General features: G+C 32.6%; 2 protein-coding genes across 7 annotated transcripts in view; one reads left to right on the top strand and one right to left on the bottom strand.

Moving 5' to 3' along the window:
- LOC115890389 (zinc finger homeobox protein 4-like) overlaps positions 1 to 3,944 on the bottom strand; it is a 40,460-nt gene extending 36,516 nt beyond the window's left edge. For 3 of the 6 annotated variants that reach the window (XM_030910609.1, XM_030910610.1, XM_030910613.1), the window contains exons 1-3: positions 3,712 to 3,942; positions 2,940 to 3,225; positions 2,698 to 2,880 (exon numbers count right to left, since the gene is read on the bottom strand). In XM_030910609.1, coding sequence (XP_030766469.1) covers positions 2,698 to 2,880; positions 2,940 to 3,225; positions 3,712 to 3,714 — 472 coding nt within the window. In that variant the 5' untranslated portion in view covers positions 3,715 to 3,942. Of the gene's footprint in view, positions 1 to 2,697; positions 2,881 to 2,939; positions 3,226 to 3,711 lie in introns of all 6 variants that reach the window. The other 3 variants (XM_030910614.1, XM_030910611.1, XM_030910612.1) reach the window with 2 other exon arrangements.
- Positions 3,945 to 4,170: 226 nt separating this feature from the next.
- LOC115890421 (CCR4-NOT transcription complex subunit 2) lies at positions 4,171 to 20,532 on the top strand. The gene is made up of 7 exons (XM_030910648.1): positions 4,171 to 4,642; positions 5,069 to 5,279; positions 8,793 to 9,000; positions 10,742 to 11,027; positions 13,219 to 13,326; positions 13,972 to 14,107; positions 20,147 to 20,532. The coding sequence occupies exons 1-7, from the start codon at positions 4,494 to 4,496 to the stop codon at positions 20,210 to 20,212; spliced, it is 1,164 nt and encodes a 387-aa protein (XP_030766508.1). The 5' UTR covers positions 4,171 to 4,493; the 3' UTR covers positions 20,213 to 20,532.
- Positions 20,533 to 26,326: the final 5,794 nt, after the last annotated feature.

Here is a 26,326-nt window from a genome sequence, read left to right as displayed (position 1 = left end):
TTTTGACCAAGAAAATATGCATAATTTTTTATATATTTTTTGATAGCTGTAATTTTTTATTTAAATGTATTAGGTTTTGTAGGAAATTATTTGTAGGTCACGATTATATAAGTCGTTTTATTTCATATTTTAATTTCTCAGCATAAATGACAAATTAAAAAAGTTTTCATACTTTTGGCCACCACTGTATATCGCGCTTTTATCCGTACGCTCTTGTTGTTCTGTCCACACCGGCCGCGCATTTAAAAATAGGTCTTTTGTAATTATCTTAAATAAAAACCAATATTTTTTTGAATTAGCTGTAAATAGCCCTAAACATCAGTTTTAATATACACAAATACTTAAAAAAAATATTAGTTTTATTTTTATTTTAAATTTATTAATTGTAATTAATAAAATTGTACTTATCTCATCAAGAAGGCCGAAACTGACAAAATAGCAAGAGACAATTTTTCGTCGACATTAAACGTCTCCACAATTTTGTTAAAAAGAGAAAAAAATCAATTGCAGTGATAACCCATATGATCGTCCTTGTTGAATTTGCCGACACTTTTTTAGCATTAAGATATGTCGCACTTATAGCAACTTTTACCCTCAAAATTTTATTCGAATTGTTAGAAGAGCTTGGAAGAAAATTATAATAAATAAAAAAGAACCTGTTGCTACGAAAGATGGTAGAATCGGACGGTTGATCGGTTGATATAAAAAATAAATCATGTTTTTACAGAGAGATGGCGCATGCTTTTTGAAACACCCTGTATAATTTTTTAAGCAAAAAATTTGCAGGGTTTTTAAATTACTTAAGTACATAATATAAAAAACATATTTTTTTAATTATCCCGTTAGCGGGGTAGGGACTGAAAAATTATATACTAAACGCCACGAATGTTTGGGAGTGATTCATCGCTTGATGAAGTTAGAATCGACACGCGCGCTATCATTTTTACATTAAAAACGTAATTTTTCACCGCAGACGTAGGCTTTTAAAGGCCCGGTCTAATCATCTGCCTGCGCTCCTCTTACTTATTCTAAAATGTTAGCGTGATTGACAAAGACGATACTATATCGCGTTTCTTTGATTCGTTTTTGTGCGTCAGTCCATTGGTGTGCTTGCAAGTGGTGGAACTTACGGTGAAAAAAAGGCAAATAAAGAACGGGGTGAAAGAAACCCAAGCCTTTTCAAAGGTCCTAATGTAAGTGGTATAACTAATTAATTAAAAAAATATGGATAGATGTTAAGAAAAACATTCAAATTATATACTGTCAGTGCACAGATTAATTTTAACTTAACTCTTTTGAAATAAATTGAGTTCATTTTTATTCATTAATATTTTATTTACGAAAATTTACCTTTACAATTATTAGATGACATTGAATATAATACATCTTGAATTTAATTGTCTCACTAAAAACAGTGACAATTTGCAAAACTTAATGACATTAAACTTAAATTCAGAAAATCTAAAAGAAAAACACTATTGGACACAGGAAACATTTCAGCTTAATGTACCTATTCTCTGGTTTCAGCTGGTGCAACAGTAGTGTTCATCTTCACTTTCCATTGAAGTTATTCCTGATAAAATACTTTTTAATTTTCGTGATTCAGTTTCTGTCAATTCGCCGAAACCACTACTAGTTTGTTTTCGAAAGTTTTTAATGTTTTTATAATGGAATCACACTGAACTGCATGTAAACATATCAATTTTAAATGTTTTTATGAAAAACTATTAATAAATCACTAACACAAACACACCATAAACTATTTAATTCTTGTCATCAAGAAACAAGTCTGGAAACAATTACTGTTTACACATCAAATCAAAGGTTGAACTGGTGGGATATTTGTTGCTGGAACTTCTATCTTTTTTGTACAACAGTTCTCGGAAGATTTATTTTAGCAGCTTATATTTTTCTTCGGCCGTGTGTGCACTAAAAAGAACCATATAATGAAACAATTTTATAATAACTACTTGAAAAGAATATCTAAAACCGGCATCTGATATAACCTAACTTCTAACTTACTTTTCAAACTCAAATTTAAGGTTTTGTATTCACAATTTTAGCCACGCACATTGTTCAATTAGAAAAAAACACGTTTCTAAAAGCTAAATCTGGTAAAAATATGCCCAAATATTAACTGAACTCTATAATTTATAACAAAATAGTAATTCTTGCCATAAGAAGCTGTGTATTGTATATAAATATGTATCAATCTCTTTGATCACTTGCGCCCCTAACGGCGATTTTCGAACTTCATTTAGATCATGAAATCTGGGCCCAAAATTTTTGCGTTCGATTCGCCTCCTCCTTTTAGACTCAAAGTTTAGACACAAAATAGAAATTTCTATTTTGTGGTTTAGACTCCATAATTACTACCAAGGTGACGTCATGCGCACGGCGAACCGATATGCTACCGCCAAGGATCTTATCTCTTGTTTATTGTACCGTATGGTCGAAAAAAAGACATTTCCCATATAATTTTTCATATAAAATGACAGGGATCTTCATTTCATCGCCATCGCTGACACCGTTTTTTTTCGATTCAAACCGACTGCTCTAAAACGCGCACGAACCTCGGTTTTGGTGCGCGTTTGTGCGCGCTACTGGGTGTCCACTTTGAATGCAAAGGACTATGCAGTGAACTTTAAAAAAATGTTTTGCGCGGCGCAACCGGTGAAGACGCGCCCTTATATATACCTTGCTGTTCACTTTTTAGGTTATTTAAAATCCCATCTCTGTGCACCGTAATATTATTTTTATGCCTCTTCGAGTTATAATGAGATGTAGCATTGTCTGGCAACATTAAATTAGCTTTGCATATATAACAGTAATCTGGTAGTGTCAAATTCTCTATTTTTTCCTTTACTATCGCTTCTATATCTACATAAAATGTAATAATAAAAATACTGACTTATTTAGACATATTATAGTGTACCTACCTTGTTTACTTTTTAGATTATTTAAAACACAGTGTGCCGCAATATTACGTTTATGCTTCTTTGAGTTATAATGAGATGTAGCAATGTGTGGCGATACTAACTTAGCTATGCATATATAACAACCCTCTGGTTCAATAATAATAGCATCTGATAATTCTTCGTAGGTATAAAGTGCAGGTTTAAATTGTAATAATGCATCACTTTCATCTGAATTTGTTGAAGAGTCGTCTGTATCATTTACGTAGGAATGTAATTTGTATATTTCCTTGGGATCATGATCTGCAAACTGTAAAAACATATATAAAATAAATATCTATATATCAAACTCAATCCTGATTGACTTAGGTATCAATGCACAGCATAAACAGCTTGGCCTAGAAGTACAAAATTTGGCATAATGCTTCCTCAATTGACATAAGTGAGCACTAAGAAGTGATTTTGGGAGATTCAACACAGAAGATAAAATTAGGGAAGATTTGGGAAAAATTTGTTTAAATAATTAACCTATGGGGGTAAAAGTTTGGATAAATATTTTCAAAAATGGTTCCTCAAGTAGTAATTCAGAATTAAGAAACGATTCTTGATTCTTGGCAATTCATCCCCTAACTGCTGAAATTAGTGGAGAATGTTTGTATAAAAAAAATCTGTCTTATGAGTAAGAAATTATGGCCAAAAGTTCCTGAAGTAATGCAACTGGGGTGAAAATTCATTCTTTAAGATGGGAAAATGTTAATTTAAATATCTAAAAATAGGTACTTTATCAGGTACTTACCATATTTTTATGATATAAGCATAAAGGGATACCTGATTTTATATTATTTCATGAATAAGATTAAAATAACCTCATCAGATATCTAATCTCTCACTTATCTATCCATCTAATTAGCAATTTATTTGAATCCGCGGCTTCATATAATAATAAAATAACTATCTAAAATAATAACTCGGGAAATAACCTAGAAATAACCTAAAATCTGTTAACTGCAGTTATCTGTTTAAAATTTTAACAGTTGTGTTTTGGTTTGGTTTGGTTTGAATTTGGTGTAATTTTGCTCATATTTTGCTACAGATTATTACAGATCATATATAATTATTTGCTATAGATAATTTTTTCATCAAAGATGCTATCTATGTTGGAGTAGAAAAAAAAATTATTAATTATTGTTATTGCTCTTTCGATACAAAAGAGAACTGTTTTTTGAACAGCAAATCTTTTGACAATCACTGACACTGTTGACAGATATGTAATAGTAATGGCGGAATTCAGATGGACAATAACATTTATTTACAGAGAAATTGTTGCAAACATCGTTTAACTGTTAATTATATTAATCCCGCAAAAAAAAACTTTATAGGACCAACAACCGTCAACCTTTAGTGGCGCGCTACCGATCTCTCAACCGAACCATCTCCAGGTCGCATTTACATTTAGTCTACTTTTTAATTAATATGTTTGTATTTTTCATCGCGAAAAAAAGTGCTAAAAACTGATCTCCGGCGGCGGGCGGTCGTTATGCGAAAAAGTGGCTGCTGGGCTGTATTAAACAGATAGCCATGGCGAATTTGAACTTTACAAGAAACATAGGAGGTAACAGCCTCGGCAGATCTAGTGTTAGTTTTCCCAGTAACTCTGTGTCGGGACATGTTACTCCAGTTTTTGGTCAAAGACCACCGTCGGAAAGAAGGACCATTCCTTCAATGGGGTAAGTAAATTCGTTTTTGTTAATCTAGACGGAAATATAACTGAATATTCTCAAAGATTTTTTCGAAAAACAATTCACGTCAAGTCTAAACCATTCATAAAAAAATTGATACTACGAAATCAAGTTGATAGAAATAAAAACGATTTTTTTTGTTATAATTTTATTGAATTAACATAACCTACATCAAATGAAGTGTAATTGTCACATAGATGTTTATATTTATTGTTTATGCTGTGTTTCTAATTGATATTAAGCAATAATTAGTGAGAAAATGTTTAAAATGTGCCTTTATTCATAATTTATATATTAACATCGTTCTTATCTGTATATTGAGATTTTTTCAAATGAATGTTTGTTTAAATTTGTAAGCCAAATTTGCCTTGTGTTATACTTAAGAATTTACTGAGTGTGTTTATTACTTTTTAGCAACTCGAACCAAATGGGTAATATTAATGCATCGATGAACAGTTTGGGCGGTTACAGTTCCTTTAATTCTGTTTTTGGATCGGGCGATGCGAACACTCCCTCACTGTTAGACCTTAGTGAATTTCCATCGTTAACTAACCGAAATTCGGGAGATGTACCACAACCGAGTCCCATGCCTGGTGCGAAACCCTATGTTGGAATGGTCAAGCAGGTGAATAATAATATATTTATTCCTTAAAAACCCTAACGCCCTGTAGAAATATTGAGCTGTAAAATACAGCTTCATTAGGATTTCTGTGTCTCTAGTAGGTAGGTGTTTTTTTCGATTAAAAAACAAGGAAAACTCTTTCTTTTCAACTATTTAGTAAAAAAGTGTAAAACAAAAGGTATAAAAATTAAAATAATCACCTCTACCTAACATTATCTATAAACAAATTTGTTTGTATCATTTCCTGTATGGGTCGTAAGCTATATTGTATAATATCTATAATGCCAGACCTTTACAGGTTGTCCCATTTTCATCTGTTTTAAAGTGTTTCTTGTTTATGAGTAGATCATGCAGTTTTCATATCACTAGCTACTTTTTTATGGAACTAAAGATGCTACACACATTTGTTCTAGCCCCCTTGGTTTCTGAAATATAGGGTGAATTTGAAAATGTTGCCTTTTTTGACCCCCTTTGTATCTAGATTATCTCATAACTTATTGACAAGGTGAAAACTGAGCCCAGTAGACATTTTCACATAGAATCCAGTGGTGTAACTAGTTTTTCATTGGGAGCTGTCATCTGTCATTCTCGAAATATAACCTGAACTTTTGTTTTTTTTAAATGGGACATCCTGTATATTATTTTTTTATTAAATTTGCTTTGTCTTGAGCTTTCTAAAAATATAATATACCCTAGACTTATTTTCATAAATAAGGTAAAAAAATACATTTTTCGAGTGTTTAAAATATAGTTTTAAAAGAGTATTATTTTATTTTATTTTATTTAACCAAGTAATTTTGCTTTCCGTCATTTTTTTTCATAAACTGCACTGAAAATGAGCCTATGCAGCTTTTATATTTGATTGCCAACTTTCAAACTAAAAATAGAGAACAAGGGGTTAAAAAAGAGCTACAGGCCATATACATATAACTACATATAGTCAGCCTAATCTCTAAAAAGTGAAGCCCAAACAGTGAAAGAGAAATATGGAATTCTGCAAAAGTCTATTTCACCCGGATATTCATTTAACTTTGCATGCCTTACCTGAAGAAGTTTTCATTGGTCGGTGTTTTTGAATTGAAGTGATTGGCTGACATTTCACCTAACCTTCAATTTTATTTAAATTTTTATTATTTATAACACATTATCATGGAGTTTATATGGAAAAATATCAAAAAATAGTTGGAAAGAATAAACTAAACAAAATTACTTTTTTCCGCGCACAAATAAAAAGTAATCCAAACAGAACTAAAACAACAATCAATCGGAGTTTGGCGCAATCGCAGTTCAATCGATATCCGGGTGAAATAGACTTATGCAGCATTAATATGGAGCTATGTTGTCTTTTTTTTATGGCACGGAAACAGCACACGGGGTTAAATAGTGAACACTGAGTATATTTAGTTATATGTATATGCTACAGGCGAAACATTTTTTCAAACCTCGCTCAAACATTAAGGTTTTTCCAGAAATTATATAAAGGCTATGATAGTATTTCTGATTTTCTTATAAATACTCCTACTCAAAACTTCTTAAAATAAAACATGATTTTCTACAAAACTTTTTATTTCAAAAAATAAACTAAAGCTCATACTATTTGCTAAACATTGTTTTAAAATTTTTTACAGTTTGGTTTTAGATACACCCACATCTTCCTCTATGCATCTACAAGATGTCTCTGTGTGGCTTCAACTGATCCCAAAACATTTACCCCAGATTCTTCATTTTCTTTGTTATACCTTTTTAATCTGGGTTTTTTAAAACATCCATATTGAATTAGGTTGCTCTCTATTTTCCGAAATATGCGCTTATCTGGCTGTCTTCTTTCGGGATATCTGGAATACGATAAATTACAATATTTTAATTACAAGGATACCTGTACCTAGTAACCTACCTGTTCAAATAGAGCTCTGCTGCAGCATCAGAATCTTCGTTGTCATGTTTAGTACCTATAGTGAATCAAAAAACACGGAAACTAGCATGGAAAAGACAATAGCCAAAATTTGACGTTCAATAAATTTTATTTAATTGTCATGACTATCTATTATAAACCGGCTGCCTATGTTAAAAAGTCAAAAAATATATTTTTTACCTTATTTATGAAAATAAGTTTAGGGTATATTCAAGGGGTAAACCGCTGATCAAATTTTTGTACACGAATGCCTAATTTGGTAATTAAATTGACATTTCCTACGTAATTCCCACAATTCCCCATAATACCTAATAATGCCTAAGAATGCCTGCTAATTCCTAGTAATTCCTCTTAATTATTCTTAATTGCCTATAATTCCTACAATTCTCACTAAATTCTCGCAGAAATACTTATTAACAATTCCCCCAAAATACCTCTACTGATTCTTCTAAATAGTAGTGAAAAGATTGTTTAAAATTAAGAGAATGTTGCGCGAACGAAGGTTTTACTCTCCGTCTTACTACCTAAACTAAGTTTTAGTTAATAAGGATAATACTAGACAACACTTACGGTGAGGACACACGAGGCGGCTTATGGTGCGTCAGACCTGAGGAGCCAAGCGCGAGACATTCAAATTTCGCTAAGTGTGGACGGGTCTCGCGAGAACCTCGCGAGACTGCCCACGAAGCCTCATTGCTATCCGTCCCCTGTCGGTTTTTCGACGGCCGATCAAAAAAATCTCGCGGCTAACTCGCGACGTGTTTTTGGTAGGCTCGCCCGACTTCCAGTTATTAGCTATGATTTATGAATTTCGACTGTTTAAAATTAAGTAATCTCAAATTTTTAAATGGTACACCGTATGTATTATCATTTTTTCTGATAGAATTAACAAATTTTGCGTCACTGATAATTTTTACCGTACCGAAATGCTTCACAAATATTTAGGTTATATTTCGAGAATAACAGCTTTCAATGAAAAACTAGTTACGCCACTGGGTTCTACGTGAAAATGTCTACTGGTCTCAGTTTTTACCTTTTCGATAATATAAGATAACCGATATATGAAGAGGGGTCGAAAAATGCAACATTTTCGCCCTGTATTTCAGGAACTATGAGGGCTAGGACAAATATTGTATAGCAGATAGCATCATTAGTTTCATAAGAAAGTAGCACAGTGATGTGAAAACCGCGTCTTTGTATCTCTACGCATAAGCGAGAGATACCCCGTAAAACACACGAAAATGGGACACCCTGTACGTTATAAACGTAATTTCTTCTCGAAAATCAATTAATATTAATTTAATTAAACATATTGGCGGGCACTTTTTGATTGACACCCTGTTAAAAGTGTATTCCCCATTCATAAATACCGTATGATCGAATAAAAACGGCGTCCAGTTGGCTTGGAAATGACGATCAATGACATTTCCCGTATAAATTTACATATAAAATGACAGCGATCTTCATTTCATAGCCATCGCTGACGCCGTTTTTATTCGATCATACGGTATATGTAACATCTTTTTATTAACTACGTGATGAACGTACTAGTCCTGCAGCCGGATCTTAGACTAAAATAATCGAATCGAAATGTGACGTTTCAGCCGACGTCCGAGTCGAGCGAGTTCACCATGTCGAACGAGGACTTCCCCGCGCTGCCCGGCACGCAGAACCGGATGGAGGGCGCGTCGCCGGCCGGCAGCCAATCGGACGAGAAGAGCGCGCAGGAGGGCGGAGTCGACGGACAGGCGCAGCAGACGGCGGCGCAGTCGGGCAACATTTCTATGGACAAGACTGGTAACAAGCAAACGGGTAAGTGTTACGCTTTGTCTGCTCGTAACGTTCTACCTTACGATGTGCTAGTTGTGAGCGCTTTGATTGGACAGTTGCAAATCAAATGTTTTATTTGAAATTGAAGTTGAAGAAAAATTGGACGGATAAAAAACGCTTCGTATAAATTTAAAATTTATGAAGCTTATTCTGAAATATCATGTGTGTTAGAGTATAAGTGCATACACTACACATATTTTAAGAGCCTACATAAGTTGATGCGACGAGAAATATTTTTAATAAGTCAGCTTCGAAAAAATGTATATTATGCACGGTAGCGTTTTCTTACAAGAGACAAAAAATGTAGTAAATACTAGATGGGCTATTTTACAAAAAAAAAATCAGCTTTCCGTGGAATTGGAAAATATTTCTAATAAAATTTATGTAGGAGTAAGGGAATTTTCACCTTTTCCGTACTTTTTCTTGATTTTTGTGAAAGTCAAATGTTAAAGAGCTTAGCAAAACATAAACACGCCAAATCTCATTCAAATCGGAACAGTCCTCCATTAAAATGTGTATAATTTTTTAAAGTTTGATGGCCTCGTTGTTGTGGACAAACTAGGCACTTTTGTATAGAGGTTGAATTGTGTCTAATAATGAGCTTATTTTGATTCCAAATATATGTAGTAGTTCGATGTCCACGGAATATTGGGACACCCTGTATGTTTATATTGGGACAAGAATTTATGCTGTATATTCGCAGCATATTTTTTTATATGTATATGACTACCATATCTACAATCAGGGCCGGATTTAACGAAGTTGCCGCCCCAGGCCAAAAAAAATTGCCGTCCCTTAACAATTTTTTTAATTAAAAAAATTACGGATATAAAAAACATTTATTTGAATACAGGACCAATAACAGAATAGACCGACAGAACAGATCAACACAGAACATAAAATAAATATTAAAATATTCATATAAAATGACAACCAACGAACAACAAAACTATAAGGTTTGCTTATATGCATGCCTACAAAGGTTTCCTACGTACTTTTTTGTTCGCAAAATTATCAATTACTTCATCGTAATTTTCGTAATCGTTTTTATAAGGTTTTAAAAGTTTAAAAAGGACTTAATATGTAAAACTGCCAAATGATTTAGACGTTCTTTTTCCATAGTGGACCGTAAATAAGTTCTAATACGTTTCAATGCAGAAAACTAGCGTTCAGCAGAACAGTTAGTAATAAAGGTACATGTTAAGATTCTGAATGCTATGAAAGTATTTGGAAACAGGTCTTGAGCGTTTTTTTCATAAATTACTTTAAGAAGCTCTCTAGCAGATGGTTTTGCTGACTTAATGCATTTTAAAAATTCACGAAAATGTATTAATTCATTAGGCATTGACTCATCTAAATCATTTGGATAACAGGTTATTAAATGTCTGGACTTATCGGTAATGTCGTCAATACTTAAAGTAAATAAATCACTAAAGAAACAAAATTTGGTTGAAAAGTCATTGTAGGCACTTTTCCTGTATAGGAAATTTCAAGAATTAATTTATCAATAATAACATTGAATACATTTATCCTAAAATCGTCCCTAGCGTTAAATAGAGTTTCATTATCACTGGTTTCGTAAAATTGTCGTTTCCGTTTCACTTTTCTCTTTTTATCTGAGATATCTAAGAATGCATTTTTCTCAAAATGTCAATAATAAAAAAGTGTTTCTCTTGTAAAGACAATCCTGGGACATACTGTATGTATTGAGTATGACTTTCAGGTGGCATCCGATCGACGCCCGACGGCCGAGTGAGCAACATCCCCGCCAACATGGTATCTGACCAGTTCGGGGTGGTGGGCCTGTTGGCGTTCATCCGCGCCGCCGAATCTGACCCCAACCTAGTCTCCCTAGCGCTGGGCCAGGACCTGACGGCGCTCGGGCTCAATCTCAACTCGCCCGAGAACCTCTACCCCTCGTTCGGCGGCCCCTGGGCGGACCATCCCTGCCGCCCGCAGGACGTCGACTTCCACGTGCCGCCGGAGTACCTCATCAACCACGCGATCAGGTCAGTATGATTTATTGTTAGAGTACGGATCAGCTGAGAAAAGGCTACGAGTGTCATCACCTAGGCATCGTTTGCCTCTCTTGTACAAGCGCATCCGTGATTGACTCGAGAGAGAAGGTGATTGTTGGTGGCATGACGCTTGTGGCTATTTCTTACCTGATCCGTACTATAATAGAGTAAACGCCACGAATGGTTGGGAGTGATTCATCACTTGATGAAGTTAGAATCGACATGCGCACTATCATTTTTACATTAAAAACGTTAATTTTTACCGCAGACGTAGGTTTTTAAAGCCCGATCTAATCATCTGCCTGCGCTCCTCCTACTTATTCTAAAATGTTAGCGTGATTGACAAAGACGATACTATATCGCGTTTCTTTGATTGATTCGTTTTTGTGCGTCAGTCCATTGGTGTGCTTGCAGTGCGACCAATGGGGCATTCCATTTTATATTTATAACCAAATATATGTTTTGACAAGACTTTGACAGGTAAAACAACAAATTACAACAGATTATATATTGATTATTATATGACTTGAAACACCACGGCACTGGAATTAAGTTTCATGTGACCTTGAACAGATTAGTTCACATGGTAGCGACCGATGAATCACTCCCGAATGTTTGGGAGTGATTCCCAAACACTCGTGGCGTTTACTATAGTGTTGTAATTTGTAACCATAAGGTTTAAATCAAGATTTAAATCGCGATTTAAATCAACGGATATTTTTATTTTAATCATATATTTAAATAAAAAAAAATCATCTTCTTTAAAAACTTATAATAAATCGAAAAAAAACTGTAGAAGTTAAAGAAAACTTTAAGACAAGACACTAAAAACAATTTTGCTTTTGTATAGTTAACTTGACATTGATTTTTTTTGCCCGCATTCCTTTCACTGCTTCAGCTAGGTTTTGTCAAATATACAGGGGGGGGGGTGTAAATTATTTAAAATTTTTGCAGGAAAAAAACTGTGTACCTATAGCCTAAACGTTAAATTTAGTGATTACCACAGCCACTGGGACATAAGAAGAAGCCATGGGGCTATCTATTTCAAAAATTAAATTGTTTCAATGTCATATAATATCGGCCATGTCATGGAATTGAGAGATTAAAAAATGATCATAATTCATTTTTTTCAAATAGAAACCCACTTTTTTTTATCTCACTAGTGAAAAGCTTTTTCAATTTATTACTTTTTGATTATATATGTTCCTATATCTAAAATAAATCGTTTTTAAGTTATTTAAGATTTAGTTTTAAAGCGTATTTTTTCTTGATTTTATCTAGTTTCCTTTGACCTTAAGTGTCAAACCATCAGAAATTTATTTCCTTCTGTCAAAAAACTAATTATCTGAATTTCGTATATTATAAATACTGCTGCTAAAACTTTATAAAATGAATTTATAAAAATACGTCTCGTATTTTGGTGATATCTAATGGCAATATGACATGGCCAGATATAGTTTTATATCGCTTGACGTTTAAAGTCATAGGTTACTGGTTAAAAACCAGAAAAATATACGCTTTAAAACTAAATCTTAAATAACTTAAAAACGATTAATTTTATTATTATATTTTATTACTTTCCATCAATGAAATAAAAAAGTAGGTTTCCATATGAAAAAAATTATTTTTGATTGTTTTTTAATCTCTCAATTCCATGACAGCTACGGCCGATATTATTTGACATTCAAACAATTTAATTTTTGAAATAGATAGCCACATGTCTTCTCTTTATGCCACAGTGGCTGTGGTAATCACTAAATTTGACGTTTAGGCTATACAAATTTTTTTGAGAACCAGTTTTTTTTCTCCAAAAATTTTAAATATTTTTTTTTATCTCAAAAACGGTTAATGTTAGATACATTAAACGGTTAATGTTGATTTGATATCAAAATTCATAACAATAATTTAAGTGTGTAATAAAAAATAGGGTATCCATTTAAAATAAGAGAGTTGCTGTCATCTTCCGGTATCTCCGGAAGTGCCGCCATATTGAAAATATTTTTAATCGATAGATCTCGTGAAACTATAATGTGCAAAAAATCTCCGATCTAGATATTGTAGTTCTATAGAAACTTCTAATTCACGCTCAGCCTGGGACACCCTGTACACATAAAAATATATAAATTGTAATTTTTACATGGTCATGTATAAATGTTGTAAAATCTTGTTTACTTTTTTATAGGGATAAACTTGCCGCCATGAAGCTCAGCCGGTACAAAGATGATCTCCTTTTCTTTATGTTTTACACTAGTGTAGGCGATGTACTTCAAATTGCGGCAGCTGCTGAACTGTAAGTATACACGATTTAGAAATAGATGTAGAGTTCACGATCTTTTGATACATATAGAAGAAATGATTGATAGTTTCTCATAATTTTCATTTCATATTTATAAGAGCCTTCTCATCTCAGCAAACTGCTAATAAAATATCTCTAATTTTTTTTCCGGTATCAAAATATGTTCAAACGCATTGTATAATTTGAAATTTTATAATATATTTGGTTTTAATTTTATTATGGGGGTTTTAATATTATTTTTAATTAAGTATAACCCTATTATACCGTATGATCGAAAAAAACGGCGTCCAGATGGCTTTGAAATGACGATCGATGACATTCCCCATATAATTTTACATATAAAATGACAGCGATCTTTATTTCATAGCCATCGCTGACGTCGTTTTTTTTTCTGGTCATATTATATAAGGTGACACAGTTTTCAAAAAAAATTAAATCCCGTTGTCTATTCATGATTTTCACTCCTACTTTTTTTGTAAAATACGCAGCCATTCATATTGGACATATAAAGATCATTTTCAGAGATATACAGGGCGATTCAAATATATTTTACTCTAAATTTGAAGATTGTACTTTGCCTTGAAATAGTCTTAGATGTACAAGTTGATGTACAATTGAACAAAATAAATGTGTTAATAGGTACAGTCGGGAATGGAGGTATCATATGGAGGAGAAAGTATGGATAACGCAAGTACCCGGAATGGTTCTTCTCGAAAAGACTCCAACGTACGAAAGGGGCACTTACTACTTCTTTGACGTCCAGAGTTGGAGAAAGGTATAGGCATATCTATTTTATAGATATAATTTTCCGGTTCCCCTTTACGACAGTGGCGTCCGACCACCACAGATCACATTTGTAACTATTGCCTAGGTATTTTTCGTTTCAGCCAATACCTTACCATATGCGATGTCAAAAAAGTCGAAACGAGAAAAAAATAACGCGAATTATATCAAAAGTAATAAACGCTTTGTTACCTTTGTTGTTTTTTCCTTAGCGTCATTTGAACGTCTTTTTAATATAGCTTAGAGGCGTCCATAAATTATGTGTGGCTTTTTTGAAGAATTTTAACCCCCTACCCAATAGCTGAAACCGATAACAAATAAAGAAATTTTTTTGATAGTGATTTGTACATTTATTTTCATCATAACATTAAATGTTTACATCATTGCATTTTTTGCAAATAGTATGGTAGATACAGATATCTATTTATGACGACATTCAAATATTGTCGTTATCCTTTCAATAATGGAGATCATAACATGTTGTTATCAATAATGGAGATAAAAATAGTAGAACAAAATAAAAAGATTATTATTTCAGGACAAATTAAGTCCTTTTAAACGATACCAAAGTGGTAAAAATTGGTCATGCCAATGTGTAAACCCACGGCCACACAGAAAGCGTTTTTATCGTTTTGCGTTTTTTGCGTCTCAAGCGCTTTTTGCGATTTTACCGTTTGAAGCGTTTTTTTCGATTTGTGTCCATTAAAACACACAAATGACGCGGCAGGTCGATGTCACAAGATATCAATTAGTAACTTCGCAAGCTCGTAAATTCCCGGCCCGTTCAACAATCAATCCTGTGAGAAAGAGATAGGCGAGATCGGCGCGGTTAGCGTTGAAGAGACGAAGATAAAAGATGCTGGGATTGAATTGTGGACGGGCCGGGACATCCGAGTATATATTCGGCGATAAACACAATCTACTGCTAGTGCCAGTGGCGTGTGTAAAAATAATAATTAATATTTGCCATTTATTTTACGAATTTTAGTTTATATGTGTATAATTTTTTTATGTTGTAGTGTTGTGGTTACTTGTTATAATTATAATATAATATAATAAATAATTATAATTATATAATAGAATAGTAAATATTACTAGATGCTAACGCAATTTTAGGACATGATTTATGAAGCAATTTGGAGTGAAACTTCTTTACGCGCGCTGGAAGTAAACATTCAAGGCTGTGACGTACGAGCTAGCGAGACGGCCCTGACACGAGCTACTTGTAACGAAACGTGTTAACGGCTTAGAAATACGTAGTGACGCGACGTGTATTTGTGAGCAGTCCACGTGTTTATCAAAAATATTGATATTTTAATACAAATTTTGTAAAAGTGAATCAAATTATTACGTATAAAAAAACATTTGTTACACGTAAAAAACTATTTTTATTATTTTACGCGAATAAAACTGTTATACGTAAAAAACTATTTTTTACGCGTATAAAACTATTTGTTACTGATACAAAACTATTTTTTACGCGTATAAAACTATCTGTTGCGTGTAAAAATCTATTTCTTACACGTAAAAAACTATTTTATTACGTATCAAAAACTTATTGTTTCTGGTAAAAAAACTTTTTTTACACAAAAAAAAAATTTTACGTGTAAAAAACTATTTGTTACACGTAAAAAACTAATTTTTACGCGTCAAAAGCTTATTGTTTCTGGTAGAAAACCTTTTTTACGCAAAAAAAAATATTTTTTACGTGTATAAAACTATTTGTTACGTGTAAAAATCTATTTGTTACACGTAAATAACTATTTTTTTACGCGTCAAAAACTTATTGTTTCTGGTAAAAAAACTTTTTTACGCAAAAAAAAATATTTTTTACGTGTAAAAAACTATTTGTTCCACGTAAAAAACTAATTTTTATTTTACGCGTCAAAAACTTATCGTTTATGGTAAAAAACTTTTTTATGCAAAAAAAATATTTTTTACGTGTATAAAACTATTTGTTACACGTAAAAAACTAATTTTTACGCGTCAAAAACTTATCGTTTCTGGTAAAAAACTTTTTTAGGCAAAAAAAATATTTTTTGCGTGTAAAAAACTATTTGTTACACGTAAAAAATTATTTGTTTCCGTTTTTTTACGCCTTTTTTGCGCAGAAAAAAAACACTTTTAGAAAATAATCCTTTAATTTATTACTTTTTCAACATTTCAAACTACATTTATTAGGATATTGGTGGGGCCACTCCTATATAATCCTGTTATTTTGTTTTAGACGCAAAAGACGCTTCCCGTTAAAAACGCAAAAAACTCTTTCTGTGTGGCCGTGCACTATAAGTAGTGTTTAAATTTCCATCATAAAGCATAAAGAGTATCTAATAAAACACTGCATAAAAATAGACATAATAATAATTCTTTATAAAATGAAATATCGGCTCTTAGTGCGGCCCTGGTAATATACTAGTGTTACAAAAAAATGTCTATACCTGTGTGGCGGATTCATCTCTCCAAAAAAATCCTTTATGGATATTTCGCCACTGCACTGCAAGAAAATCTACAAAATAAAATAGTATAAATTTTACTTTATTAATTTTATTTTGTAGATTTTCTTGCAGTGCAGTTGTGAAATACCCATAAAGGATTTTTTTGGAGAGACTAGTGTTACGTACTACCCCGCTACTGTTCACGTGCATGCCTCATGTTATCTGTTTACGCCTGGTGCGCGTTCGTTTTGAATAAACTTTAGGTCTCTTTATGATTGAAGGCAAGGTTGCCACAATTGTGTAGCCATCCATGACCAATAACTATAAACTATCCAATAAGACAAATCCAATTCGCCAAATTTTAAAGCGATTGCGAGTCTCATTTCTACTCGTTTGTATACGTCAACATATTCATTTCCCATTTCATTTCTTCTTATGCCAGCAAGGTTTGCAGTGGCGTCAATATTTATGCTGCGAAACTATGATTTTATGGGCAAATTAGACCGGTTAATTCTGTTTAAAAACTGTAAATTATTCAGGACTGTTTCATCGGCCAAATTGGTCTATAGAAACTGCAGTCTCTCCTTGTTGACATTGGAGGAAGTGAAATAGGCATTGAATAATACTCCTTTGCATACGTGAATGCAGACGAGTGGAAGTGAGACTGTGAACTACATTGACATAATTGAGCAGTGAAATTTGACCAAAGTACGTATTATGTATTATTTAAGGGATTAAGCAATCCTGTCTATTTATCGCTTTTGGCTCTTGTTTATTGGTCCTTGATTCATGTCCCAGTTCATACTCATTTTACTTAACACCTGAACACTGATAAGGAAAATGATATTTGGCAATTCAAAAAGTAAAATACACTTGCGGCCTCTTTTGATGTACTAACTTAGATAACTTAAAAACAAAAAAATCAGCTTTTGTCAGCTGATTTACTGTTCTGATATTATTTTTTTATACGAAATAGGTAAATTCTCAAAATGTGTAGCTCAGGCGATTCTGGTGTAGCTGTGCAATCATTGAAACAAATGTGTAGCAAAGTACACAATTGTGTAGCTTATGGCAACCCCGATTGAAGGTGATATACATGGTGTTTCAAAAAACATGTGCCATCTCTCGTGGGGAGATTCCTCACGTAAAAATAAGATTTATTTTTCATATCAACATACGTCTCATTCTGCTTTGTTTCGTAGCTACAGGGTGTTAAAGTCTTAATATATATTTTTTTGATTTATTATAATTTTCTTCCAAGTACGTTTAGCGTTTCGAATGAAAAATTTTGAGGGTAAAACTTACTATAAATGCGACATATTTTAAAGCTAAAAAAGTGTCGATATATTCACCAGGGACGTGCATATGGGTTATCACTGCAATATTTTTCTAAAAAAAGCATGTACGCCACTGATTTTTTTTCTCTTGTTAGCAAAATAGTGTAAGCTGTTTAGTGCCGATTAAAAGTTGTCTCTAGATATTTTGTCGATTTCGGCCTCCTTGATGAGATAAACGGAATTTTATTAACTTGCCTTGATCCAAGTCTAATAGCAACCGTTAAAAAATTTTAATATCATTAACTTGAAAAAGTTTTAAATAAGTACTCATTGATTCCTCATTAAAAAATATGAAAAAAGTTCCTATAAACATGCATATGAAAATGCATAGTTTTAGAGTTACAGGATGTAAAAACTTTTTAAAATTAGGTGTTTTGTAATTATCTTAAATACCATTATTTTTTTATTTGAAATGGCTGTAGGTTGGATAAATAGTAATAATATCTAATAGTAATAATATTTAATAATAAATTAGGTAAAATATATAATTTATTAATTTGATTTTAATTTTAATTTTATTAATTGTGATTAATAAAATTTCGTTTATCTCATCAAGGAGGCCGAATTCGACAAAATATTTAGAGGTAACTTTTAATTGGCATTAAACGGCCTACATAATTTTGATCAAAAGAAGTCAGTGGCGCATATGTTTTTTTTTTGAAAAATATTCCTGTGATAACTCATATGCACGTCCCTGATGAATTTATCGCCACTTTTTTAGCATTAAAATATGTAGCACTTATAGTAACTTTTGTCCTCAAAATTTCATTCGAATCACTAAAAGCACTTGGAAGAAAATTATAATAAATCGAAACACACTTCAATTGTCCAACGAGAAGATCCCTTGACAGTGATAGATGTGTCTGTCATTTTTAATTTCAGTAGTTTATTTTATTTAAAAAAAAAAAAAAAAAAAAGTTGGTACAACTGGAACGCATAGTAGAAATATTTAAAATTTGATTGATAACAGATGACAAGGATTACTTCAAAATATTGTGGAAAAAAACTGTATAAAACTGAAAATCGAGTTATTTTATTTTAATAAAACTTTTTTTTTTTTTTTACAAAACAAACAAGAACAAGACACCTCATACCAAAAAATATAAAAAGAACTACTTTTACTTTCAAGCTTTATGAAACTAAATTCAGCATTTATGCGATTATATTTATCAATATAACTTATGTACAAACATAAAATGTTGTGTTATTCCACAGGAATAGCCAAACAATATAGGTAAATAAAACAAACTATTTTATTAATAACACTTACCAAATTTTATACCTTAAAGGTTGCTGATTTAATTAACTCTAATCTTAATTTTTTAAACCAGTACCTTTTGACATTATTTTTCTTGTGCAGTACTGAAATCCATTATTTACATATCGTGTGATGTCGATATTTTATAGCTACTCCAGTTTTTAGTCTGTGTTTAGTTTGATCCTTCTACCATATAAGAGATGCACTTATCTACGACGAGATGGTATACAAACTTTAACGATGAGGTGTATAAGACTTTCTGACTGGGCACCGAGTATTAACCATAAACTGTGCCCTGGGTCTGTTAATTTTCACTGATTTTTCCTCCACTTGACTTAAAAAGACACAAAACACACGTAATAACACGAATCAAAATGTCATCTTCCAAAACGGTGTGGTATTTGACAAAGTTGACACAAAATTATAACCTATAATTTGGCAAGACTTTGACAAGCGTCAAAATGACAAAAATCTGTGGTGCGAGTTACGCATCGGCGTCCGTTTATCGTTCATCGTTCCGTCAAACCAATAAAATTGAAATACGATCTGTCATTTTTAAATAAACCAATAAACTAATTAAAACAACACAGACACGACGCATGACGATTTATATTTAAACCCATCCATAGATAACTTAAAATTATTAAACTTTTTAAAAATAAATAGATTGGTAATATGGGACGTAATCTGCTTTTCTTCTGTCATCGTCTGTCGAAATCTTACCTGAGAAAGTTTCAGGTATAGCTACGAAACAAAGCAGAATCGGACTCATAAGATATGAAAAATAAATCATATTTTATGATTAAAAAAAAAAAAAAAAAAAAAAAAAAATATTTTAAACACCCTGTGTATTCACGGATTTTAATATACAGAAGAATTGTGTCAGACTTCTACAGCTTTTAGCCTAGAAAGATGTTTTATTTTAAATTAATCAAGTTCTCGTGATCCATCTTTATAACTATTTCAATAAACGCTTAATGGACTTTCTGTTGTTGTTATAGGTCGCCAAAGAGTTTCACCTGGACTACAGCAAACTGGAGGGTCGGCCCGTCCTCAACAACACGTGAACAAACTCGTCTTGATTCCATGACCCGTCGGGCGCTAGGCGCGCGCCACCCAATATGAATAAATGAAAAGTGTATACATTATAATTGCAAGTTGTTAATTTTAAGGTTAATCTCGTGGGGATCCGGCGCGAGAATGGCGGGCGGCGCGGCAACGCCGCTCGCCATTCGCCCACCGGCTATCGAATAAGTATTAATGTTTAAACAGGAATGCGAGTGAAGCGAAGCAAAGAGAATGCGGTTTAAAGTTGTCAATCTATACAGTTTTCATTTTATTTGTATATTAATTTGTATATTAATAAATACTTACTGAATTATTTTAATTTTGAGTTAGACGTGTGTGTATGTTTCCCTTCATCCGTCATATCCTTTTTCCTCGCGCTCGTAAAAAGTAAAAAAAGCTATTATCGAATCCGGCTCGAAGGACCATTACTTTTCTACTATCTGAATAAATTTCAACTGCCTGGATGTCTTTAAAATTTATTTTCGACGTAAAAATCTTTTACTCTACAAGTATGGAGGGTAGAGGTAAGGAGAATTATCTTCGTGTATTGAAAAGTGGTCATCAAATAGGAAACACCTAAGATGGCGCTGCTGTAGCAAAAGTTTTACATTTGAAAGAAGCGTCAAAGATTTTTTGAACAGGAAATAACTAAAAAGAAGATAAATATGCGTTTTCTAAAAGTGCACGTTACCTCTCATTTTTACTAACTTCACTTTATACCGCTAAGTAACTTATTGCGTGTTAGCGCCACTGTCAGGTTATTTAGTGAACCCTAATTCTTCTCATTTTGGTGACCACTTTTTCAAATAAAGTCCCATAAGAGATTTTTCTCCTTACCTCTGCCCTCCATATTTAAAAGTTATGATAACCAAAATCTGTCCAACGCGAGAATAAATTACTGTCTATCATTTATCTCTCATCCTAATTCACAGATAAATTATATATTCTGTCATTTTCTGGGCATTGTCTGTCGAAATCTTGGACAAATCTTGGTCGACTCGTTGGACAGACATTCTAGAACTACTACGCCATTTTAAAAAATAAATTGCTTCAAACAGCTAGGTTAAGAAAAATATGTGCCACGGCACTGTTTGGTGACATCGGCACAATTTGCTCTCGGGTGTTATTTGTGCTTGGATTCTTTAGTCATTGGATCGTATGGTACTTATAAGTATCCAAGAAAAGTTACATGACAGTTGTGTCTGTCCTTTTAATTCACAGGTATTTAGTATTTTCTGTCATTTTTTGGACGTCTTTGGTCGAAATCTTCCCTCACTTGTCGGACAGACTTTAGGTATAGTCTATCAACAAGTCAGGGAAAAATTTGCAGACGACATCCAAAAAAATGATAGAAAATACAATTTACATGCGAATTAAAATGACAGATACAACCGTCATTGATCCTCATGTTGAACAGACTATCGAGTGTATTCTTCAGACAAGTTGAAAAACTGGCGATCCTCAGGACCCACCACAAAAGTAGGAATTATTTCCTTAGAATTATTTCCTTATTACCTCATGATTTTACTATAACACTAAAATCGGTTTACTAAAATAGTTTCTAACTAAACGAAGAGTACGTTTCTTGCGTAAAAAAGTCAAAATGTTGAAATTAGTTTATCCACTAATATAAAAAAGTTCTGTGAGAAACTATACCTCCTATTACTCTACTAAAAAACACCCTTTCTGAACTGTTGAAGCTTTTTACGCTATCGCCATTAGCTTTGGCACTGAATTGTGTTTAAGAATACCAAAAATTACAGTTGGGGATTGGAACCTTTGATGTTACACAGCAAAATAAAAACACTAAATCACCACAATACACACAAAACACTTTTACTTTTACACTGGACGCGCGTTTCGCTAACCATGTTAGCATCATCAGCAGATGATCAAAGACCCAATTAATGTTCTTTCAATCATTTCAAATCATTCATTTTTTCAAATGGTCTTTGATCATCTGCTGATGATGCTAACATGGTTAGTGAAACGCGCGTCCAGTGTAAAAGTAAAAGTGTTTTGGTGTATTGTGGTGATTTAGTGTTTTTATTTTGCTAAGAATACCAAATTGCATGGAAAATGGTGTGTTTACTACTGTTTTTAAAAGTAAATAAAATAGATAATTTTATGTATCCTTTCAGGGGCTGTAATATCCTCACTAAACTATATATTTACTTTATTTTCGTGTATTTAGCCTGTCCAAGGAGAGGACTCATGGCAGTGACAGTTCTGTCTGTCATTTCAAAGCCTCCAGAACTAGACTGATGTGTTGCTGGCAATACTTTAAAATAACAAGATTTGTACAAAATTCAAACCGTTGTCAGATTTAAATTTGGTACAATTTTCATTGGTTTTACCAGCGACACAACGTAGTTCTGAGAACGGGGATTTAGAACTATATTGTGTAGAACCAATGAGATTTGCAGACAATTCAAACAGTTGTCAAATTTGAATTTGGTATAACTCTCATTAGAATTTACAGTTAAATTGTATGTAAACTATCATTTTTTGGATGTGTTGATGTGTTATATCGAAATCTTCTCCGACTCGTTAGACAGACTTTTAGTATAGTCTGTCCAACAAATCAGTGAAGAGTTCAATAGACGACATCCAGAAAATGACAAAAATTACAATTTACCTGTGAATTAAAATGACAGACACAACTGTCACTGTCATCTATTCTTTCGTTGGACAGACTATACCGTCTAGCCTGTTGAAATTCGACACTATTTTTTTAAACTTTACCGGGTGTTCAAATCAAAAGTAACTTACCCCTATAACTTATTTTTCCAGATAAAAAAATAAGATTTGGTATTTTCGTATATGACATAAATCAGGATTGATTGACGTATTCAATTAGTTTTGGTCACTTCCTGTTTCACCGGAAATGACTACAAATTTTGATTTATAATTAGTACCACCATGGCACACAGCCATGGCACTCTAGATTGAAATTTAAAATACAATTTTTTAAGCGTAAATGTCAGAAGTTGACATATTATATGCCTTTTTATTTAGAATAGCACTTTCTATCGAATAAAATAAAAAATACCTAGGCTATCACTTAAAAATCAAAAGCTGTAGATATTTCTGGTGAAACAGGAAGTGACCAAAACTAACTGAATACGTCAATGAATCCCGATTTATGTCATATACATAGATACCAAATTTTGGTTTTTTTAATCTGAAAAATTAAAAGAACTAAAAGGGCGCTGCCGTTATATAAAGAAAAATAAAACAACAATCGTAAGTATTATTTTTTATTGGTTTCCATAAATAACATATAATTCAGGTTACAGAGATTTATCCACCAACGTCTTCAGTAAAGAGTAATAAGCTCTGTACATTTATTTTAGTCATATGTGTGTAAGCGTAGTATGCATGACTAAGGAACTTGGAGCTTTCAAATAATTCGCAGCACCGGATAACTACCATTAAAACGACCAGTCATTTTTAGATTTGTCAGTCAGTTAGACGATTTTCCTTTTTGATATGCATAAAGGTCATCTCAATGGTAATTTTCCCGCATTTTCAGTATATTTCCAGATATCCCTAATCCCGTCCTGTGGACTTATCTTAAATATTAAACGTACGTACAGCTTACACGGGGATGTAAAATAAGAGCTAATTAATATGTAAGTAGTACATTTTATAGGAAAAGGCAATTGTGTTGCGTAATTTTACCGTCGCAAGACGCTTATCGATAAAAATGACGAAAGGAAAAAATAAACTGTAACATACACGACAATGTGGAAAGGTGGAAAAAGGAACTCGAAACGTTATCCCCACGCTAAATTCTTTACGTTACTTTATCACAAGAAATTTTACCTATAGCAAGAATAACAGTCGTTAGAATCCTGCCATAGGAAAAAAAGACCCTGTATATATTTTTTATACAGGGTGAGTTTCCTACGATGTTCTCTGTGGGTATTTCGGTAACTAGTGGAAATAGAAAGTCGGTGAAATGGGGAAAGAATTGCAGTTTTGTGGGGTCATAGATATGCGCCTTTCAGATTTTTGAAAAAGTTCATAGCTTCGAAAAAAAAACAATTTTTGGCTATTTTAAAAATTGCCCCTAATTCCATTTTAATCTATTTTAGACAAAAAGTTTTCAGATCAAAGTTGTAGATAATGACATCCCTAATGAGGTTGTGTTCTCCGATTTTTTCTAAAACCTGTCATTTTTGACATATGACACAAACATGTTTTTTTAAATGGAAACCATAGTTGGCCATGACTTCATAAAAAGCGCCATTTTTTAAAGCTTTTCAGCGACATAAGCTATAATATATTTTTTTCACAAAATTACTGAGTTATAGTCAATTCTTATCTTTCTTGACTAGTTTCACTTACTTAGCCATGGAAACAAGTCAATCGCCGTTGCTCTCAGAAATGTGAAACTGTCACATCCAAACTTTGTAAATTAAAATAAACAAAAATTGTAAATATGAATTTTTCAAATGAAGAAAAGCGTGTAGTAATATTGGTTCAACCTTTCTTGGCCACTTCAAGGGTGAACGTTACTTACGTTTTTTAGAGAACGGTTTTCAAGACATTAAAGTTAAATTTAGATACTCGTGCATCAATAAAGTGGTTCCAACATGACTTTCATTGTGTTGGTATAATTAAGTCATGGCCAACTATGGTTTTCATTTAAAAAAAAACATATGATTGTGTCATATGTCAAAAATGACAGGCTTTAGAAAAAATCGGAGAACACAAACTCATTAGAGATGTGATTATCTACAACTTTTATCTGAAAACTTTTTGTCTAAAATAGATTATAACGGAATTAGGGACAATTTTTAAAATTGCCGAATTTTTTTTTCGAAATATCTAGTAAGCCATGAACTTCTTCAAAAATCTGAAAGGCGCATATTTATGACCCCACAAAACTGCAATTATTCTTTCCCCATTTAACTGACTCTCTATCTTCAGTGGTTTCCGAGATACCCACAGAGAACATCGTAGGAAACTCATCCTGTATAAGAGAAATCAATAAAATTTGGCATGCACATCATCTTGTGTCTAAAATTGAAGTGAAAAATCGGTGATAAAACTATGAATTTTATTTGCCATTTGCCAAAACTCAAAGTAAGAAAAGTAACCGTATATTCGTCAAATATTTTGATGACGTCCACGTCAATTTTTATTGATTTTGCTATATATTCTCATTTTTCCATATTCATATTAACAAAATATATCTTCTAAACGTTTCTGAATTTGATTCAAACCATTTTCAACCAACGTTTCGAACTCCGTCAACAAAAATGAATTAAACGTTCTAATAATTAAGACTTAGATTTTTTTTCAGGCATATGCAGCTGAAAAGAGATTCAGACACAACAGCGCTCATGATAATTTATATGACATTCAATAACCTAAACACATATAGAAAATTTTCTCTATAATAACAACATTGTAAACCGAAGCAATTTCCTCTAATGATATATCTAGAAAAATAAAAATGTAGTGATAAAAACTAGTGATGTTACATATAGCAGAAGAACAGGAGATAGCTTTATATCATTTAAAATTAGAAAAAAGTAAAGTCTGACCAACGAGACAGGGAAGATTTTGACAGAAGACACATCCAAAAAGTGACAGAAAATCATGCTTCTCGTTGTCTGCGAAACAGTTGTTGTCGCTGTCATTTTAAGTCACAGGTCCATTGTATTTTCTGTCATTTTTTGTCTGGCCCGTCGGACAGACTTTAAGATAATAAGAGAATTTAAGGGCAAATGACAGATTTTAAATTAAATTTCTTCATTTTTAGACAAATTTAAATTTAATTTGCTTCTAAGTACATTATTGTGTAACATTGCAAGATTTTTAAGTTTAAACGTTTTTGTATATTTCATATTATGTAGTACCTCTATAACTATCATTTAAGCTGACCATAAAATTTTCTGTTAAACTCTTTAGTTGGCGACAGTGGTTCGATACTTAGAAAAAAATGTCAGTCGACTACACCCAGAAAAGATTGTTTTTAACTAAGGCTGCAAAATTACAGGATTAAGCATTAAAAACCCGTCTACTACAATTTAGTCTCTTTAAACATTGCATGCTAATGTCATTTTAGTAGTTTGTGAAATCAGAAATCCCAATACGAC

Source organism: Sitophilus oryzae, unplaced genomic scaffold (genome assembly GCF_002938485.1).
Source record: "Sitophilus oryzae breed Bouriz unplaced genomic scaffold, Soryzae_2.0 scaffold_864_pilon_pilon, whole genome shotgun sequence".
NCBI classification, from domain to species: Eukaryota; Metazoa; Arthropoda; class Insecta; order Coleoptera; family Curculionidae; genus Sitophilus; species Sitophilus oryzae.
The sequence above is the reverse complement of the archived record's forward strand: the minus strand, read 5'-3'. Positions and strand labels throughout refer to the sequence as shown.

Coding starts and splice junctions, on each gene's coding strand:
- LOC115890421 (XM_030910648.1), top strand. CDS start 4,494: ATGGCGAATTTGAACTTTACAAGAAACATAGGAGGTAACAGCCTCGGC. Junction 5,280..8,792: donor ATGTTGGAATGGTCAAGCAG/GTGAATAATAAT, acceptor GTGACGTTTCAG/CCGACGTCCGAGTCGAGCGA. Junction 13,327..13,971: donor ATTGCGGCAGCTGCTGAACT/GTAAGTATACAC, acceptor ATGTGTTAATAG/GTACAGTCGGGAATGGAGGT.